The 22,389-nt window shown below is 35.4% G+C and overlaps 2 protein-coding genes across 3 annotated transcripts in view; one reads left to right on the top strand and one right to left on the bottom strand.

Annotated features, from left to right (window-relative positions):
- The window catches only part of LOC121729944 (serine/threonine-protein phosphatase 2A regulatory subunit B'' subunit beta-like), a 94,264-nt gene that overhangs the window by 58,985 nt on the left and 12,890 nt on the right, over positions 1 to 22,389 (bottom strand). The gene's annotated exons all lie outside the window — the stretch shown is intronic.
- LOC121729947 lies at positions 1,354 to 2,803 on the top strand. Its single transcript, XM_042118691.1, has 2 exons — positions 1,354 to 1,448; positions 1,536 to 2,803. The coding sequence occupies exons 1-2, from the start codon at positions 1,362 to 1,364 to the stop codon at positions 2,652 to 2,654; spliced, it is 1,206 nt and encodes a 401-aa protein (XP_041974625.1). The 5' UTR covers positions 1,354 to 1,361; the 3' UTR covers positions 2,655 to 2,803.

Raw genomic sequence — 22,389 nt, 5'->3', positions numbered from 1 at the left:
AAGAAAATAATTAAAAATAAAACACTGTTAGAGCTTAATCAACCAAAATATAGAGAGCATCTCTCTATACAGGGTGTAACAAAAATAAGTGATAATACTTTAGGGTGTGTACGTGTTCCTTGTAGAGAGTTATACGGTACGCTGTATAATATAGACACGCATTAGTATTTTAACAAAATAAGAAATAAAACATGATGAATTTCCGCAAAAATATTAAGCAATATAATATGTTTTCGCCACAGACTGGGTACCTGATGATGGACGACGCTGCCGCGGTCGACCTGGCAAAAGATGGCGCGATGAACTTGACACATACAAGCCAGGTTGGCCGACGGTGGCGATGGATCGGGATGAATGGAAGGACTTGGGGGAGGCCTTTGCCCAGCAGTGGGACTGCATAGGCTCTTAAAAAAAATATATGTTTTCAGAATAGTTTTACTTGTTGAAAAGTTGACCTTCCACCGGTTCGAAAACTAACTCAGCGAGAAAAATCGACACGAAGAGCAAAAACTTGAAAATATTTCTTATGAAAAATAACAACAACAATATAGGTATAATAATTATTATTATTTATTATAAAAAGAGCGTTTTTTATTTTAGCAGTGAGTTCAGAAACTGCAGCCATTTTAAAGTTATGAAAAAGAAAATATATTCAGAAAATTGCTTATTTAGGTAAATTATAAATATATTTCAGACAACAAGGACTAAATCCTTTAGTTTAGTGCAACATTAGATATCTGCGGACTGAGAAGCTTAGTTAGGAAAATATTTAAAAAAAATTAAATATCCCTACTCCCTACAGGGCACAGGCTCACATGTAACCTTTAAATCGTCATTCAGTGCTTGTGAGTTGTGCATGTGGAAGCTTCTTTGGGGTATAGTGTATACTAAACATCCCCTATCTTAATCTGACAGATCCGATGTCATTTCAGTGCTCGAAAATAACTTTTTCTAAACCCACCACGCGCGCACGTGTTAATTCTGACACGCTCGAGCAAAACGAATTCCCCTCCTGGGCTCCCTTACTATAGGCAATAATTACTAATGTCTAATTATTTACATTTTCACCTTAAATATAATAATATGTTAACAGTGTACATTTTAAAATGTACACATTCGAATGCAGGCTTCTTCTTTCTGGGCAACAGAAATATAGTTTTTCCGGAGTCTATGTAACGTAGGCAAGTAGTGCTAGGTAGGTATTAACAAAGGCCACTTAAGAATAATTGCTATCAGACACTATATCTATTATTATGTAAACATTATTCAGTAGTGATTGCGTGATGATAAGCAAATGGAGAAATTTAGGTAAGAGTTATCGCGTCAGAGCATGTTGCTTAAAAAGGAAGTTATATAATACGATGCCATATTATAAAAGCGTTTCAAAATGCATCATGGGGCTGCGAGACAAAGTGGCGTTAGTACATACTGCGTTATGTATTCTATTTGTGTGTACTTTTGACTTTCCTATGATTATATTTATATGTGCACTGTATCATACTGTAGTGTATTTTAAACGTATCTTTTGGTTTCAGATCTCGCAAGCGTTCTGTATGCCAAAAACAAAGAAAAACATAAAAGGAATAAACAAATACTGCAACACACAGAATCGAATAAAACAAGAGAAGGCAAATATAGAAAATAGCATAGATTCGTTATTTAAAAAATATAATTTTCCAGTAACAGAATTTGCTACAGGTTTTGAACCTAGCAATAATTATGACTTTCATGACTTTAATCACAATGCGCTAAATGAGGCTGTGAGCAACAACAATGCATTCCATAAGTTCACAAACAAAAATGCGAGAAAAATTGCAAATAAAGCAAAGAAGGCACAGATGAATCTTCATAGAAAACTTGATAATACTTTAGAAGCTACACCGCTATTCGCACCATCCTCAAATTGCGGAAATTGTCCTTATTTCCCGGAAGTTGAGTATCCTATGACAGCAACAGACATATGGAAACCGACTTACTGGGGGGATTTCTTCGAAACAGCCGGTAACATCGGTAATAATGGGTACGAAATTTGCAAGCCATGCGAGATAGACAAAAATAAATATAAAAGTAACTTCAAAATTATCAAGGTTCCAGAGAAACCAAAACCTACACAACCAGTTAAAAACTATACTTACGAGGAAGTGTGCCCAATTACAATCCACGCCCAGACAACGTTAGCACCTTACTTTAATAATTTCATAGTAAAAGAGGCTACGGGAATAAAACCTGCGGACGAAGATGTCACACCGAACATATCTTCAGTGCCAATTCACAACAAGAGCGCGGAGAACAGTGATTCAAGTGAACAACATAACAGTGATTCAAATGAGCAATCTAATATTGATTTAGTGATACCAAACACAGACAATTCTTTTAATGACTCAAGCCATGAACCTGAAAAGTCCATTTGTGTTGAAAATGCAAACGATACATCAACCCAGGAAAAACCAGCACAGGATACTTCTGAAAGTAAAGAAAACATTGAACTCGACGAAGAATTTACTACTGACGAGCCAGAATACGCATTCGCATTGAGTACACCCCTGCCCTTCAGCACTGTTGAAACATGGAAGGAAACTCAAGTCATTGATCCATACAAGTCCTTGGCATATCCAGATGAGTTGGACGATTACTTCATCGCTGTTAAGGGTTAAGGTAGGCAGTTGATTAAAATTGTAACTTGAGTGGTTTAAGTTTATTAGAAGAGGTTTTGAGTCTGTTTGGCGTATTGAAATCTAAGAGAGTATAATACTATAGTCAAGACAATTTAAGGTGGCACCAACGGTCATTGAACTTTATGGTCTAGGAGCTATGTGAAAAATACTCGCACTGTATTCTGTTAACATAATATGAATAAAATTTAATTCTTGTAAAGAAACAGACTATTATAGTTTTATCGGAAAATGTCTTGGTAACTCTTCGCATGATAATCTCCAACTATTTATGAGTTTGAAGTGATATAAATCATACTCTGTTCACATCGTGTTACATGCAAAATACGATAACGCCCATAGACTAGAAACATAGAACATCACTTCATTGTCAATCACGGTTTGTATAGAAAACGACGAAATATGACAAGTTTTTTGTATGCTACAGTGGGAGTCAATGGCCGCTACAGACCGAATTCCGCGATTTGAGAATAGCACTATCAGTTATCACTATTTTGTCAATTTGTTCCATTGGCAAGCGTTTAGTTGTACAATATCATTGAGAACAGCATTTAAAATCGGGTAATATGCGTGAAAAAACTGTAACGTTGTCAATGATACAAGAGTTTTTTTTTTAATTAAAAACACGTTCCGTTAACTAGGAAAGTAAGAATCTTGATAATGTATTCGAATTATTATTATGAAAATTTGTATGCAGTAGATGCTCACAGTCAGTCAGTCAGTCTGCAGTAGACGCAAGTATACATGGATGGAAGGTCAATGATAAGTAACTCTATTTTATAATTGCTAATAGTGAAAAACTAGAGTAAATTAAAGGGTAAGTTATTTATTTGACAATTATTGCTAAGGCATTTAAGTAATTTATAAACTAAGTATTTATTAAAGTGTAATTAATTTAAACGCCTATTATTTTTTACACCAGTATCATAACGTCATATTTTGTATATTTCACATGTGAGAAATCATAATAAATATCTAAACACACCGTGCCGAAGTTCCGCGGCGGAAGTTTGGTATGATTACGTCAGCAATATTAAATTCATTGTAAGTATATAACGCGACGTAATTTCGATATGTTGTGTCATCGGTAATTTAAAATACATTGCAGGCGGAATCATGCCGAACTTCCGCCGCAGAGCTTCGGCATGGTGTGTTTAGAGTTTAGACACTTACAGCCGTTCCCAATATTTGATCTATCTCTGATTTTGCCCTACTAGAGATAGGAATAGCTCACATTAGACATTAGAGACATATATTTTATGTCAATTGTGAGCTATTTCTATCTCTAGTAGGGCAAAACCAGAGATAGATCAAATATTGGGAACGGCCGTTACACTGTAGGTATGAAATATTAACAGATAGGTGTTGCCCGCAACATTTGTTTAACGATAAAACTATAGTTTTATCAGTAACCGTTGTGTCCTCTTCCGGGACTAAAAATATCCTTATGTCATCCTTATGTCAAAATCGATTCCGTGATTCAAGCGTTAAGAATTAACATACACACTAACTTTAGCATATTTTCTAATATCACTAATATGTATTATAAGTATGGATGTAGTCATCATGTATTTACAACAAAATATATCTTAAATCAGAAATACAAATTAAAAAATTAGGCGCTTTATATTTTTCGTTACCTTATATTTCTATCTATATCTGTTTCAATTTAATAAAGTGTCCGACGAGAAACCGATATTCATAGCAAATGACCGTAATCCTCATACCTAGTTGAAACGTTCTACTTCTTGTATTAATATTCAGAACACGGCGAGTATGGTTTCTCTGTTCGCATATCTCGTTCACAGAAACAAAGAAACCGCTTATATCCAATAGAAATTATTTCTTGTGTTCATTTTTTTATCATTATCACCCGCAGCTTCAATAATTATAGTATTCTAGTATTTATTCCCATATTCTCATATGAAGTCAAATCTGCAAGTGTCGTATTTGATGGATCAATTGGATAGATTTTTATATAATATTAATTTCCTGTTTTTACTACCTAGTACTTACCTAGATCGAAAAACATAAACTTACTATGTCGAGGAATTCATTCTAAATTCTTCTTTTTTTCCTTATAACGTAAGCATCGATTTGTGAGATTCATGTATGAATTACCTGAAACAAATAATATTAATAAGACTATAAATCATTTTAATTACTAAATAAAAAAAGTACATAAAAATAAAAGTAATAAAAATGTAAACAATGTCATAAACGAGGCTTACAATTTTAATGAATTAAAAAGGAAACCCGTTCCATACAATAATAAACTGCAAAATTATTTAAGGCACTACGCATAAAATGTGAGTACAGTCGGAATCATAATACTCTACATTTAAATATGTGGTAGTAAGTAGAGTAATTTTAAAGTTAAAATATTTATAAAGCATCCCATAAACTGTTAAGTAATAAACCTGATTTGAATAGCTATTCTAAATAGGCGGTTGGATTACCTAGTATAAAGTGTATAGACTATAGAATATCTAAATAACAATAAATCAATTCATCCTAACGAGAACGTCATCTCTACTAAGTTACTAACTGCATACATAGTAGACTTAACCAAGACGCAATAATAAAAGAAGGAGTAATCTGACTACTGTACTAAATGAGTAAACGATTTTTTATAATAAGCTTGGACTTACAATTAACTCTATCAAGACGACATCACCAAAAACAAAAGAATACAATCAGAATTTTAAAACATGCCATATTTTGCAACAACAAAAAGACGATTCAAAGATTTGAAATACCATAGAAAAAAACAATTCAAATTTCGAACGAGCAATATTGTGCTAAGCAAACAGCAAAGACAATAAGAACATAGGCCACAGATATACAAACAGATGCACAACGTGGGTGATTGTACTCTGGCAAACCGGTTGCAGTGACACTGCGCGACGACCTTGCGCATGCGCGGCACGGGCGCGGCGTTACGTCACGTGCGCGCGCGCAGATGATCGATTGTGTCCGATCTTCTACTGTTGAGTTGTTGTTAAGAGTATTATTCAATTTGGACCTACAGATAAGAGTTTGGAGATTGGTTTCGGATTGGGCTTTACGTACTTTAATGTTATTCTTTGTTTTGGACACTTTTAGAACTTAGATAATTTTTGAATTAACATAATTATAAATATAGAGTTAAAATGACATTATCGACAGTTGAAGATAGAGTCAAAATTTATAACGTAAATCTTACAGATACTGATGCTGATGCTTAACATAAAGAGACTTATATTGCTCAAGCCAAAGAATTTAAAGTAATTGTAAGAAACTAGCAAGTATATAATATAGTAAATTAACAACCAATACTTTGTAATGATCAAGCAAAACGGCTTGTTGACAATTCACTATGACTGATTGGTGATATATTACAAGTTTAATTAAGTAAACCATTAACTAAACCGGTTCCATTTGTTATTCAACGTTAAGTAACTACGATTAATCTTAACAAGTGGATAACAACTTTCCATTTCATCTGTATCAATTTTGTTTGAGCACCTTGGTTAACATTGTCATCTACTTATTATTCATTTGTAATGTTTTATTTATCAGTTTTATCCATTGAAATTTGAAAGCAAATTTATAACGGGATTATTTTATTTCAGAAGTACTACTTAGTATCTTAATTAAAACTTTTTTTCTATCGCCACAAAGAATTGATATTGAATTTACCTTGGTATTTTTTGCATAAATTAATTTCTATGTATCTTAATACCTAGAAGCACCTCTTACTTCGCCCACATGAAGACATTGAAATTATACTGAGAATTGCTATATTATTATAGAAGTACTTTCAACATCTTGCTAATATCCATTATATTTATGAAAAGGTATTATGTACACATTTTCTATGTATTAAACACTGGTTTCAGTTCATTATTTCAAATTTACCATTGTTATTTTGTATACTATGTACGTTAATATAATTAATACAGTATACAGGGTGTAACAAAAATAAGTGATAATACTTTAGGGTGTGTACGTGTTCCTTGTATAAAGTTCACTGTGAAAGTAGCAGCGCTGAAATCCCAAAAAATTTTTTCACTTTTGTATGGGGAAACTCGTGACGCTCGGGCCCTTGCCCATTCAAAAGTGAAAAAAAAAAATGTCGGCTTTCAGAGCTGCTACTTTTACAGTGAACTCTCTACAAGGAACACGTACACACTCTAAAGTTCACTTATTTTTGTTACACACTGTATATTTAGTCTATGTAATTAATAGTGTCGTTATTTCTAGACAAGTCACTCTCAAGTCTCACCCATACGCGCTGTAATATTTTTTTTCACATCAACTTTAATGGCCTGCCTAAGAATAGAATAGAACGGCCGGAAGTAGTTCAATTGATTTCAGCGACGCTTCATTGACTTCCTAAGCAAAAATGGCCGCGTCTTCCTGTAAACATCTTTATTTGTTTGTTTCTTTCAAGCTATTTGGTTTTAAATCACAATGATTTACGGTATTTACTGTATCAATAGTACATAATATTGTTTCTAGCCTTCGATATGGGTTTATACTTTAAAATCTTTACTCTAATGAAAGTGATCAAACTCTTGTTTCAAAATACAATTTACTTATGGGCAATGATATACTTAATAATAAAAAACTCAAAGCTTATGGGTATATTTTTTTTATTGAATGAATGAAAAAAATTCTGAATTTAGGTCACTTCTAGGTTTACAGACATGCCTGAGTGAAAATTTACAATACATAAAATTTAATGTAACGAATAAAACAGTAAATCAAGCTTATAAGCCCGGAGTCCCGTTTTAGTTTCTAATGAAATAGTCGGCAGCTCGTAACAATAATTTGACAAAGTTAGGAGCGGTCAACCCTCGTTCAAATTTGAACGACGCTTGACAGTTTAGAACTAAGCCTACCAATTACCATTAGACCTTATTTCAATTAATGATTCTTGTTAGTGCTTAAATTAAGTTAGCTTAGTTAGAAAATAGCGCAATTCGAATTATAAAATTTTCAAATAAAAAATTGAGGCATTAGCGAAAGTCTCTGGTCTTATAAAAGTCGTTATTTTTATTTGACTTAAAACATCTTCCTCCTCCCTTCTTCCTTCCTTGTTTCATTATCTTCATCAGAAATGATCACGTACCTATATACTTATTCAAGGATCACAATATATACATTGTAGTTACAATACACATAGTAGCAGCAGCTATTTCGTTGCCTGCATATAAACTACATTGACTATCCCGTTCATAATGGCTTCAATTGTCATCAATAGCCCCATTATCCTGCGGCCTTCACCGCTCTATAACTCACTATTAACAGGAGGCCTACTCCCAAACGTCGCATTCAAATCTTCGGATCCGACATCGAATGTCGAACGAAGTTTAGAAATGACACTCCAAAGTTACATTGGACTTCGGACTCCCATATATATATATATATATATATATATATATATATATATATATATAAACTCAAAGGTGACTGACTGATTGACATAGTGATCTATCAACGCACAGCCCAAACCACTGGACGGATCGGGCTGAAATTTGGCATGCAGGTAGATGTTATGACGTAGGCATCCGCTAAGAAAGGATTTTGATAAATTCCAATCCCAAGGGGTTCAAATAGGGGATGAAAGTTTGTATATAATAATACTTCTTAACGCGAGCGAAGCCGCGGGCAAAAGCTCGTTTATTAATATATCGTCTATCGCAGTCACGCGACAAACTTCGGAATCGCGTCAAATTCGGTCGGACCGAGCCCGAGCTTTTGAACGAAAGTATTTCGGAGTAGGACACGGCCCGATCATTCGGTCGAAAGTATTTCGGAGTAGGAGACGGCCCGATCATTCGGTCGAAACATTAAAATTCACAGTTCGGAGTAGGCCTCGAGGCTAGGATATTTTACGAGTGCGCTCATCCATCAGACATTATACCACGTCGTAAACTTGGCTTTATTAAATGTTACAGACTATAACGCCGAATATTTGCGCTTGGGGCTCTATTAAGCTCTACATACTACTGGCAATATAAGAGAGATATGATACCGCGTATTTCTTACGTAGACGACGTATAAGAGTATTATAATAGTATATCAAGAATGAGAAAAGTGTAATAATAACAGCCGTCGTTTTACTTGCACATTTCTCTATCTGGATTCTATTGTCCACATATTCAATCTCAATATTTTTTTTCCGTTCTCCAACCGAAAAAATTAGCTTATGGATGGACGGATGTCCATCCGTAAATACGAGCTCATCATCACGCTCATCGTCATTTCACAAGTCACAGCATAATATGACATAATATGAACTTTTGTGACCCTTCGATTTTTTATCCATAGTTCATTGATTTTAATTTTAATTGAAGTCATTTTCACTCGATTGCAAATGAAAAGCGTTTTTTTACGGAATCACCCCGAAATAAACATTGTTTTTGGTTCAGTGCTCCAAGTTTAATCCGTTGCGTTTGACAGTCTCTATCGAGCGTGAACAAAATACTCGTTCGCGCCCGACAACGTTTATGAAAATACGAACTTCGCCCATTTATTTCCCTCTGACAACTACTGGAAATAAAAAAAATCGAAAGATTGTCAAGTTCTTTCTAGTTTCTCCTACAAAAATATTCGAGCAATTGCAAACGATTGCTTCTGACTTTACGCTTAGTTTACAAAGTATTATTTCGTATTTTATTTATTAATAAATATTGATTATTTAAACATACCTCATTCTTTTATTGATTAAAACAAAGTTTAATTCAATATGCACTGCATGCAACATGCATGTAAACACTACATCGAGAGGGCCAAACACTAATGTTATCCGTTATGTACATTATACTATAAAGGTCTACCAGAATCTGATGGCAAAAAATGGAAAATAGAAATTGAAGTTACCAATATCGGAAAAATTGGAGCAAAACGTTTGATACTTTTTCCTTATAGCGGCTGATTTTGTGTGTGAAACATGCAAATGTAAAAAAATATCCAATGATTAAGGATATTTTTTGAAAATCTCTAGATTCTGGTAGACCGTAGACGTAAATATATTATATTTTATAGTTTGTGCGTTTTATGATGATATGGGTGACAGTTCTCATATTCCTTGCTACGGTTTTTTTTACAAGAGAACAAAAAAAATGTACTCTTAAACGAAGTGATTCGATATTTTTAAATTATCGATTAATTTGTGTTAGGTAACTTCCCTACTATTGTCAATTATAATGTGTCACGCATATCATCTTAGAACGCACATACTATAGTCCATTCCCTTTTTATGTCAATTGTTTTGTGTGTCTGGCAGTTATTATATTTGTGAACCTGATTAATAATAATACATAATATGGACAACCTTTTAGCACAATGTCTACTCTGCTGTACTCTGCTTTTAGGACTCCATTGTCCACTTTGGCATTTAGCTAAAACGTGCTTTGATTGTTGCAAGGTCGCACACAAACTGGCAGACTTCAGTTTAAAATTACCCAATATAAATTCAGTTAAAATAATTGGGTTAGAACGATTATAAAAGTTGACCCCTCGGCATCTTGCGCAAGAGACGAAAACGAAATGAAGAACCCTTTATTGGGCTCATTAGTGGCGTATTTAACGCGTTGACGGCTGTGGGCACAATTGTGGGCGTGGGCTGAGGATTTTAGGTCAAACGATCTAGAGATGCTGCCGCCCGCGCTACCGGAGTATAAGGAAATTGTGTAACACTGGCACATTCTCATGAAATAGGTTCATCCGGAATCAATTTTGAATTTTTGAGTTTTGCCAGGATTGTGAAAGAGTGCTGTTGTGTTTTTATATTATATTTTTCTAAAAATGTGTTAACTGGGTTTTTAATGTGTAATATTGGTAGAATATTAACTATTAGATATTCGTTATCGTGCACAAGTGTAGTCAAATGATGCACTTCCAGAAACGTGTTTTTTCTGTTCCCTCCAAAACTCCGTCGAAAGTTTTACTAAAGCGTCTACCACTTTGCTTGAGTGTTTTAGCTTTTACTTAGACTTTGACTAGACTTTAGACGTGACGTTGGCGATGACTAGATGTAGTAAAACCAAAAGTAAAACGATTATCCTTGTATGTGGCATAGTTATACACCCCCGGGGTATAATTATGTCTACTCTGCCCGGGGTGAGTGCCAAAAGCCAACAAAAAAAGTTGGAATTTGACAGATGTCAAAACTCAGAAGCTCTGAGATTTGAAAAAAGAACACTCTGGAATTTCGTTTTTATTAAGTTTCATCGTAGGTTACATCACTGAAATATATCATGGGCCATGTATGATGATTGATGAAACTAAACTAATTGTCGTGAGTTTCTTCTTGTGAGTTGTGTTATTAAAACTTTATGATATAATATTTATGTTTAATACACTTAAAGCCCGCTCAGGGGCGGCGCAAGTAAGTCTCAAACTATATCAATATAAGTAAAGTATTCCTTTGGGCAGGGGTCGGTCACCCTTCGTGGAAATATGATGGAACGTCTAGCTATAAAACATTTACTTTCATGTTACTCTTTCATTTAAAGTAGTTCCAACAATGTCAACTATATTTAGGACTCTTTTGTAAATGAAAATCGTTAACAGGAAACTAAAATCAAATGTGATTCTGAACTTTCAGTCATTGAACCCTATAATGATGAGTGACAAGAACTATATGGTTCAATTTTACTGTAGGTGTGTTTTAATAACTGTTCCTATATCTTCTTTAGCTGCGCCCATTGGCTGGAATATTATACCAATACCATTTATTAGAGCCGTTTTTTCATCAGAAGATTTCTTACTGCTCTTTTCACTATGTCTATACCACACTATAAAGTTTACTCTTGCTATTGGATACCTTTTATCGCGGGATTTGTGCGTGACGAACGAATCAAGAAATTCCGTAACGAGCGACCGGCATAGCGGTGAGGCGTTGCCAGATTTCGGCACGTTATTTGTGTGCGTGCGGCACGTTATTGGTGTTACCCGCAGCTTCGCTCGCGTTAAAACGTATTATTATAATATTATAGCTGTTGCCCGCGACTTTGTCCGCATTAACATAGTATAATAACGGAAATGGATAATTTTGAAATGGATTAATTTGCCGACGGAAAAGTCCCCTGCATATTGATCAAAGGTCACTCGTAAACTGTGTGTTTAGCTTAGGTTGGAATAAATTGACTTTTAAATAATAACTATATTCCTACAAAGGAGAATTAAAACTTAACACTAACGACGCTAAACCATTTTGATGTAAGCCACAATCCCAGGAGGTTGAGTTTGGGAGGGCGCAGCCCCCCCAAGTACGGGCCGAGGGCAAAGTCCCCCGCATATAAATGAAATGACACTCGAAAACCGTATGTTTAGTGTAGGTTGGAATAAATTGAGTTTTAATTAAAAACTTGGATCCTAAACGCAACATAATTTTGATGTAAGCCGATATCCCAAGTTGTGGGGGGGGGGGGGTTTGGGGGGGGGGCAGTCCCCCCAAGTACCGACCGACGTCAAAGTCGTACGCATTTTTATCAAATGACAGCCGAAAAGTGTATGGTAATTTTTGGTTGTACTAATAACTTTGTTATTAAAAGGGAAAATTAAAACTCAAAACTAACAACGCGACATCATTTTGATGTAAGCAGGTATCCCAGGAGGGGGAGGGTTTGGGGGGGCGCAGCCCCCCCAAGTACGTACCCACGTCAAAGTCCTACGCATATTTATCAAATGAAAAATCGGTTTAGCGGTTTGGGCGCAAATCATAAAAGTTTATTGAGCGAGAACCGTACATTTTTTCAGGATGAAAGTATCCTATGTCCTTTCTCGGTACTTAAAGTATCTCCATTCTGAATTTCATCCAAATCGATTGAATAATTTACGAGCAAATCATAAAAGTTTTTTTGTGCGAGAACCGTACATTTTTCCGGGACAAAAATTAACCCTTGTCCTTTCTTATGTCTTAAAATATCTCCATACCAAATTTCATCAAAATCGATCGAATAGTTTACGCGCAAATCATAAAAGTTTATTGTGCGGAAACCGTACATTTTTCCGGGACAAAAAGTATCCTATGTCCTTTCTCGGGACTCAAAGTATCTCCATACCATATTTCAGCGAAATCGGTTCAGCGGTTTGGGCGTGAAGAGGTAACAGACAGACAGACAGACAGACAGACAGACACACTTTCGCATTTATAATATTAGTATGGATAAGTTAATAATAATGCTATGCAATAGTTTTACCGCGGCAGTCCCCGAGTGCCACACGTATTTTTTTGCATAAAACTATCTACCCTCAAACACGGCACTTGCTGACGGCAAATTGTTTACTAAGTGACGTCACATCGTGGTATTTGGCGAACGGAGCGGCGCGCGGCGTGGGCAGTAGCGCATTGTGCAAGAACATACTTCTCCGTACGTTCTACGTACTGCCTACATAGTTATGGTGCAAACTGCAAACTACGAAACGAGCTTATTTCAAACAAATTTAAATGAATGAAGTTATGTGACTGTAGTGTACACTTTAGAATTTAGATCATGGTAAAAAACTTCATGAAGCTTAAAATATAAAACATAAAGATTCACCTAACAGTAACAATAGTCTTTTTTTTTATGAAATAAGGGGGCAAACGTGCAAACGGGTCACCTGATGGAAAGCAACTTCCGTCGCCCATGGACACTCGCAGCATCAGAAGAGCTAGGGGAGGGTAGGGATGGGAAGGGAAGGGAATAGGGGAGGGTAGAGAAGGGAATAGGGTAGGGGATTGGGCCTCCGGTAAACAGTCGATCGGTAGTCGAATTTCGTTAAGTATTTGGTTGATCATCATCTTGATCATCATCATCATCATCATTCATCATCATTCATCATCAACATAAAGATATCCCAGTCCGAAAACATATTCCATTATCATAACAATAATTTTGCCGATAGCCATATGTTTCAAGAATTAAATAGGACCTGTAGGCCTACCACTTGGTACTACTAATATCAACAGAATATTCTGTGCTACTACGAAACCGTTTTGAGATTCAAACAATCGGCTGAGAATGCCGCGTCTTGCTCTAACAACGTCATTTCACGTTTGTTAGAGTAGGACGCAGCATTCTCGTACGTTTGAGTCTCAAAACGGTTTCGTGGTACGGGCCCTGGTACTATTATATTAGTACGTACTACTATTATTTATATTCTGTGTTAGTACATACAATGCAACGCCATCACAGAAAAAACTTATCTTACTTCTATGGTGATAAGAGTACGAAAGAATAGCAAATGCGGTGAACATTTGCTGCTCTTTCATCATTATCATCTGCTCTTGTTCTGATCATTTTTAACTTAATCCTTCTACTTATATCGTTAAGTTGATATAAAATGAACACAATGATCGGGATTATGGTCTGACATTACGCTGGCCTTTACCGCGCCTTATCCATTGAGGCGAAAAGCCTAGATCGTTTTCGAAATCACACGTAATTCTCGTTTGCCTTTATAATTTTGCGTGAGACCGCCAAGCCTCCAGTTTTAGCCATTCACTATGCAACTTTCGGAAATGCCCACAGTTAAACCTGAAATAACACCAACTTTAGTGTATAAGAATATATCGTTTGTCAAAATGTCGTAAATAGATTTTAATTTAGAGGTATATTTCTCATAATTGATTATATTTATATCTTCTATATTTAATATAATCAATTACCTACGTATTAACTTTATTAAGGGCCGTAGCAAGGCACTCATGCTCCTGTATGCGCTTGCGCACAAACTTGGGCACTTTATGAAAGGTAACTATGGCTGGACTGAGTTCCGGTCCGACTATGCAGTATTTGAACCCCACGAATTTGGTGTCTATAAAGAAGATAGTTGGGTCACGTGATCACTTCTGTAAACAAAAGTGATCACGTGACCCAACTATCTAGCGTAAACGCTAGAAACTATTCTGTAGCTAGATTCAACAGCTTAGCGTGCTTGGCTTATTTAACGATTTAATAAAATCAGCAAGTGGTATGCTTATTTCCCTGTCGTCAATCAGCGCGCTCGCGCACGTGTGAACAGTTTGACAGCCGATAACAATGTGGCTCGCTCTATTAACACCGATGCATCCGGCTTTTACGCCAATCAGGTGCAAGGGAAATAAGTCGTAATTATTGCCATACTTCCATCCATACTAATATTAAAATGCGAAAGTCTGTGTCTTACCACTTCACCGCTCATTCGATTTCAATTTGATATAGAGAATAGAGATATTACATAGTCCGAGAAAGGACATACGAAAATATTTATCCCGGCAAAATGTATGGAAAACCATACATTTTGAAACAGAATCATTTTACTGCTTCGATCAAATATGTCTCTTTACTGTAATTAAATGAAGTGAAGTTTGACAGGTAAGTAGGTAATGTTTGGGGCTTATGTCAAATATTAAGTACTTAATACAATTGATATCCGTCTCTGAGTGCAGTTGTTACGGTTATACAGAAAACGAAGGAAAAAAGTATTTAAATAACTAAGGTCGAATTTCGAGTTTCGACCATTGGGCGATCTCTAGTAATATATTATTACTAGAGATCGCCCAATGGTCGAAATTCGACCTTAGTTTCAACGGCATTAGGACTACTACCTATATTTTGTAAAAAAATATTGACTTTATCATAAGTATATTTTTTCAACTCTTGTCTCTGGGACTCAGCTGATCTCAGACTGGCCGTGTAAGCATTGTCTAATAGTATCTCAGATTCAATAAAAAAACAATGATCCATTTTCCATTTGTCACCTTGTTGTCAACAGACTTCAACCATAAATAATTCGTATGTATAGGCTTGTCACTCAAACATCTGTCATTTTCCTAGTGTGCTGTAGTGTGTGTAATGTTTTATTTGTTAAAAAAATGTATGATAAAAGCATAATTTTAAAATAATATTAGCTCGATGCACTCCTTCACCATATAAACTATAACTGTGCAAAATTTCATTCACCTACGTTTCTCCATTTTTCGACAAAAGGGATACAAAGTTTTTGGCTCACGTATTAATATATAGATTTGGCTCACGTATTAATATATAGAAGATGAGGGCCATGGTTTGAACCATCGCGGAAAAATCTATGTTTCTCGCAAGGTTTTAACATAAATTGAAATAAATTAACATGTTTATGAATTGAAGGCCGTATTTTCTACACTTGTTAACGAATTAGTGCATGATACAATCTCTTAAACAAATTGCGCAATGCGATATGCTGCAGTCAAAATGTTGAAATGGAGCAGATACATCCCTCGTAATAGGAAACTGAATAATTTTAAATAATTTCATACAACTGAAATGATATATATCATACTTACTAACAAATATTTATTGCATTTCAAAAATCAGCGTACTCTTTTAAAGCACCTCAGATAAAAGTTTTTTTTAAATAGGAAATCTAATGCAAAAAAGTTGTTTTACTTAAATACTCTGGGGTGTATTAATTATTCTTTAAAGTCTCTTAATTGACTTTCCTGTTTTTCCAATCAGTAACAATTATTAAAGGTTTTCAATCTAACAGTATGTTATTAATTCCATGTTACAGTTGAGGTAGAGTTCATTAAAATTGAAAGAAAACATGTCAGAAACTCAGAACTATGAAATAAATCATCTATATTGTTTTAACGCTTATCAAAAACGATTTTATAATGATCAACAATGATTCATCAAATCGCTAACAAGTAATAAAATACATTATTTACGACCGATACGACACAACAGAACTTAATATTCATTAGTATATATGTCTCTATTCTCTAGTCTCTACATAGAGAATAAATATAGACCTATAAACTTGTCAGACGCGACCCGATCCGACTTCTGTGCTTTTCGCGTAGGAGTGTTATATCGTCGTAGAAAATACATAATTTTTTTTTATAATGGTAGAGCTGTCGACTCTACCTTGACGAATACCTACAGCACGTCTGTAATACCCACAAAGTGATTCAAAGCAAAGGTGTCTATTAGTAGAATAAGGCATTGTCACAAAGAAACTGCAAACAGCGTTATATTATAAGTTATAAGCATTAAAGTTACATTGTTAGTACAATGTAACTTTAATGATAGCAAAATCGTATCGTAATCGGTAGGAAGAGTACCGTCAGAGAAATAAAAAGTTAAGCAAATTTTTACTTTTACGCTTTCTATAAAGTACTCGTAGACACAAAGTATGTAAGATATAATTTTCTCAGTTTACATTCTGGTAGTGGTACAACAGGAAACCTGATTGACTACGCATGAATGAACCGCGGCGTGGGCTTTATGGTCAAATGACCATCATGCCTCCTCATATGGCGCCCGCTATACATGGGCATTCGCGGAACATCTTATTCATTAGATAAGAGTTATACTACTTTCTGCCGCAGAGACGAATACTACCTAACTGTAATTACATGAAGATTTTGACATAAGCATTTTTAACTTAAGAGCTCACCTGACTCTAAAAATCAAACATCGTCCTTCTCTCTTCACACTCACGCCCGTCTTTCATATGCCAGGTGAAAAAGGACGGCGCGGAATCATCGCCGAGTTAGTTTTACTTGAATAAAAGACGAACTATAATGATTATGAAAAAAGTGTTTTGAGCAAATTTAGGTTTTATCAATACCTTTTTAGATATTAAAAAATATTAAAGAAAAGACAGCAAACTTCGAAGATCCAAGCAAAAATGTGTCTAAAACAAGGTTTTTTGTAAAAAAGAAACTATCGAGCATTTTTTGAGTACCGTAATCGTGTTTTCGTCTTGAGCATTTAATCTTCATGAACTGAAGTTACTTGTGTCAAAAAATCAGTTTTCTAGACCTTACAGATTTTGAGATCTAGGTTAAAGTATGTAGTCAAGTTAGGGTCATATGGGCTCTTAAGTTTAATCATAAATGTCTCTGAGTGCGCCGGTTTGTTCTTTATCTCAGACTAGACTTTCCTCGTGGCTCTGTCAGCGCAACTGGAATTCACTAGGAACATACATTTCCCCGCAGAAAATAGCCTATGTTCTAGCGTGGTATGCTCTATATCTGTGCCAAATTATAGAAGAATCGGTCTAGCAGTTCGTGAGATTAGTGTTCAAACAATTAAACTTTACCTTTATAATGTTTAATAGTCATTTATTTCACATTTTTGTCAGTTCAATTTATGTAGACCACAATTATAGAACCTACAAGGCTGTTGTTATGCGTGCCATATTGTAAAATGTCACTTGCATGATAGCTGTTTCACGCCATCAATTTTGCATGTGGTCGAATTTTTTTAATTTATTTATTTAAGTCAGGCATCTTGGCCCATATTATAAATACCTTATAGACTAACATACATACAATTATACTAAAACTAACACTAAACACGTATTGTCTGCGACGTGGGGCGCGACGTGTTGGGTAGTTGTCCTCGGAACCTCCTGTAGACGACTCCAATCGGCCAGAACTCCTCTTTCTCGAAGTTCGGTAGATGATAGCGCCGGGACCCTTAGCACAAAGGAGCTAAAATTGACTTTGTGGCGGGACTCCAAACGCTCGACCCTCATTTAGTTGGTGCAAGTCAGTACCTGCAGTTTCGCATCCACGTCATGACAATGTTATCCAAGCATAAAACATCCTTGTAGCGATGTTATAATCCTCTTTACGGGCATTATTATGTTTTTTATTTCGCAGGCTTTTGTTTCTAACAAATTACATTTGAATTTCCCCAAAGTGTAGTCCGCCTTCGCTAGTAATTTTGTAAAGTATGTTTTATTGGTAAAATAAAAAATAATGCTCTTCCCACCATGCTCCCACGTAAGAATTATACGACTATAATTTATCAAAATTATATGATTTAGAAGTTTAAATAAAATCGATAAATATACATAATAATCGTTTCGCAACATTTTAAAATGGCGTCAATTTCTCTTTAAAGTCATTTGTTTTACCTTGACTCGATCGAATGGGCGTGGGCATCGTAACAGAAAGGTTACTGAAGGTTTATTACCAAAGATATTAAGATAAATTAACATTTAAAATAATAATTTTTACCGAGATACTATCTTATGATATATGATGAAAGCCCCAGAGCAGTATGACAGATCCTAAAAGTCATTTGTACTTAACAACTTTTTAATAACGCCGCGAATTTCGACTACCCTGAAGAACTTTCCTTCGATAAATAATAATACTAAAATTATTTTGAATGTTACAAAAATAATTAGTGCTTTAAATTATACAATTTAATAAAAAATAGGTCGACTAGATATATTATAAAAACGTAGACTCATTAATAATCCCTTTTCACAAGTCGTATGACTATTATATCTATAATATATACTGACAATAAACGATGAAAGAATAAAATTGAGTGTGAAGGGTTACATAAAAGCTATAGCAGCTTGACCTTTTGAAATGCCAATATTCATCGACTATGATAGAGATGATAGCTGAAGAGATAGGGAAGACTTTGTTTAGATTACATCAAGTGAAAATGAAGATAGTTCAAATGTGGTTCAAACACTATCTATAATGGCGCATTTTCACTGGTCGATAGGGCCCGCATGCGGGGTGCGGGAGATCATGTCATGACCAATAGACATGCGCCATTCGTTGTCATAGACTCCCCGTATGCTGTATACCGTACGAGTTAACGACTAATGAAAATGCGCCCTAAGATAACTAGATGATACCCGCTACTCCGTTACGCCAAAGTTCGTTTATCGCACGGGAATCGTACATTTTTCTGGGATAAGAAAGAATCGGTAACCCGGGATCATACCTGGCGATTTAGCCAAAACTTTTTATTATCGCTTCGTCATAGAATCGCCGATCAAAATGTATGGAATTGACATAAGCGTATCGTTAATATGACGTTAACGTTCGACTCATCTTATGTCAATATTCCATACATTTTGATCAGCGATTCTATAAAGAAGCGATAAAGAAAAGTTCTTGGCTCACCCCCCCAGTAAGTACTATATTATAATATATTCTGTGACCATACTAAATTTCAGCAAAATCGGTGAAGCGGTTTGGGCGTGAAGAGGTGAACAGACAGACAGACAGAGAGGGGGAAGACACGCTCTTTTGCATTTATAATTAATATGGATGTTGAAACTGCTGAACATAATATTTCAAAGTTTTTTCCTTCATTAGATAATATTAAGGTGACACCGCGTTAAAGTAAAAAACCGTGTTGAATATGTTTTAGATTGCTTGTTTTCTATGAGAGGAAAAAACAAGCAATGGAACAGCAAAAAATGGAAACCGCGTAAGCGACAAGGTTTTTGTCACGTAATTTAAAAACCATAAATACATTTCATATTATAAGCTATGGGCAAATTAAAGTGTATGCTTGAACCAATCTATGTACTGGAAGCTTAAATCACTCTCCTCTGTTGGCAAAATAGGAATCCCTTTTTTACAGGGTCTTTTTGATTGATTATTCTGTGTTATAAAAGTTGACCAATCGTGTTATGCTATGGGTAATTCGAAGACAAAGACATGAACTGTAATGAACTTTAATTTCTTAGCTTTAGTCATTGCTGAGAAAAATCGATATCGCTACAGCCAAAGTATCAAGGCGTCGCCTTAAAGCTTTGCAACATATTTCATAGTTTTCTCCGTACAATTTGACAGCGGCGGAAGAAAATGGCTGCGGAGTTAATAAGCAATAATATTCATTATCATGGCTTATACGGAAGCGAGTTAATTTAAATATTAGCCAGCTAACTTGATGAGTTACGCAATGCACAGCAATAACAACGGATATAATTGTCTATACACGTAACATTATGTATATGTATTTCCAAAAATTTGCACATTGTAGTCAAGTTCCGGGTAAAATTTTATATTGGCCAGTAAAATTGATGTAGCGTAATAGTGATTATAGAGGGGAATGATTTAAGCTTGATATAAGCATTTCACCTCGTCATCATTTCGGTGTGTTTATTTTATGATGGCAAGACAGAATATTTTACTTCTGTACCTGAGCACGGTTAAGTTTATCCCGAATTAAAATTTAGAAAGTTCTTCCGTGTTTAGTGAACAAAAAAGATTGATGAAACTATAGTCAAATATAGTGCTGCTAAAACAATCACACTTACACTTAACCAGATACACATTTATCACCCAAAAATCATGTATTAGGGAACAAACTTACTGAAAAATTTCAAGAGGACAAAAATATATTCCTTTACAACTAACTGCATTCAATTCCCATAGTTATTCAGACAATATTAATTAATAAAAGCGTATGCTACTCCCATCATTACAACAATTGCGTAGCGTAAAATTAATTAGTTCACTTTCTGACTATAACTCTTACATCCAATTGTCTTTACTTTCTGTGGTCAAGGTTTGTCGTTCCATTGTTTGTGTTCTCTTTCGACCAGACTTAATGAAGAACTTCTCACGTTCCCGTCGCAAAAGAAAGCTGCGGACGTTCAAGTGATCTAAAATAATCATAATGGTTCTTTGTTTTATGTGGATCGCACGTTGACAGAGTCCCGTGTTTTCCTGTTTTCCTGTTTAGTACACTGTGACATAGGCTTCTCCTGTTTCTTGATGCCCTACCTGAATAAAAGAATTTGGATGACAATCTCGAAGGAATAATAGGACTAATGTTGCATCCCATGTTCATTTTTTTTATGAAATAAGGGGGCAAACGAGCAAACGGGTCACCTGATGGAAAGCAACTTCCGTCGCCCATGGACACTGGCAGCATCAGAAGAGCTGCAGGTGCGTTGCCGGCCTTTTAAGAGGGAATAGGGTAATAGGGGAGGGTAAGGATGGGATGGGAAGGGAATAGGGGAGGGTAGGGAAGGGAGTAGGGTAGGGGATTGGGCCTCCACATAGCGCAAGCGCTGTTTCACGCCGGTTTTCTGTGAGAATGTGGTATTTCTCCGGTCGAGCCGGCCCATTCGTGCCGAAGCATAGCTCTCCCACGTAGAAAATTTCATACATACGTTCATACTTCATACAACTATATCGCCTTATTGACAGGGCGTTGTGTAGAGCCTTGGGGGGGGGGGGGGGGGGGTGATTTATTTCATCTGGATGCATTTTAAATTGAAACGATGGGGGCACTAAAACATAATTTGTTCTTAAAGTGGGCGGTGGACAAAATAAGTTTGGGGACCTCTGGGTTATAATATTGTAAGCTGTCTTACTACCTAATAACTAGTAGGTTTAGGCACTATCTAAGAACATAATTATTATTTTTATCGCAATAGCAATGCAACATCCTTAGAAATATTACAAGAGTACCGAAATATGAGTTCTCAATCTCTCTCCAGTAAGAATATGTTCAACATTTCACTTATATCTTTTATATACTAGGTATATACCTGTTATATACAAAACACATGTTTTGTCTAGATTTAGACTAGCGGTAGTTTTAAGTGATAATGTTGATACCTTTCCTGTGACCATAGGTATATTGATATTAGAATTGTTATTATACTTTAAGAACCCCGATTTGAATCACATTTGGAAGCCTACAAAACAATAAAACAAATAAATAATAATACGCTTTATTCGAAGGTACCTATAACATAAGTTTAAATATATTTTTATGACTAACTGAATTGTATTTGAACAAGTGATGTCTTTTCCAACATTCTCACTCTACATTGTAGAGTTTGTTTTGATTCAAAGATGGTCTGATCGTTGGTTGTATTAGGGTTCCGTACCCAAAGGGTAAAAACGGGACTTTATTACTAAGTCTTCGAAGTCTGTCCGTCTGTCTGTCTCCAGGCTGTAACTCAAGAACGGTAATAGCTAAAGAGTTTA

Source organism: Aricia agestis, chromosome 8 (genome assembly GCF_905147365.1).
Source record: "Aricia agestis chromosome 8, ilAriAges1.1, whole genome shotgun sequence".
Lineage (NCBI taxonomy): Eukaryota > Metazoa > Arthropoda > Insecta > Lepidoptera > Lycaenidae > Aricia > Aricia agestis.
Note: the sequence above shows the minus strand (reverse complement) of the source record. Positions and strands in the feature narration are given on the sequence as shown.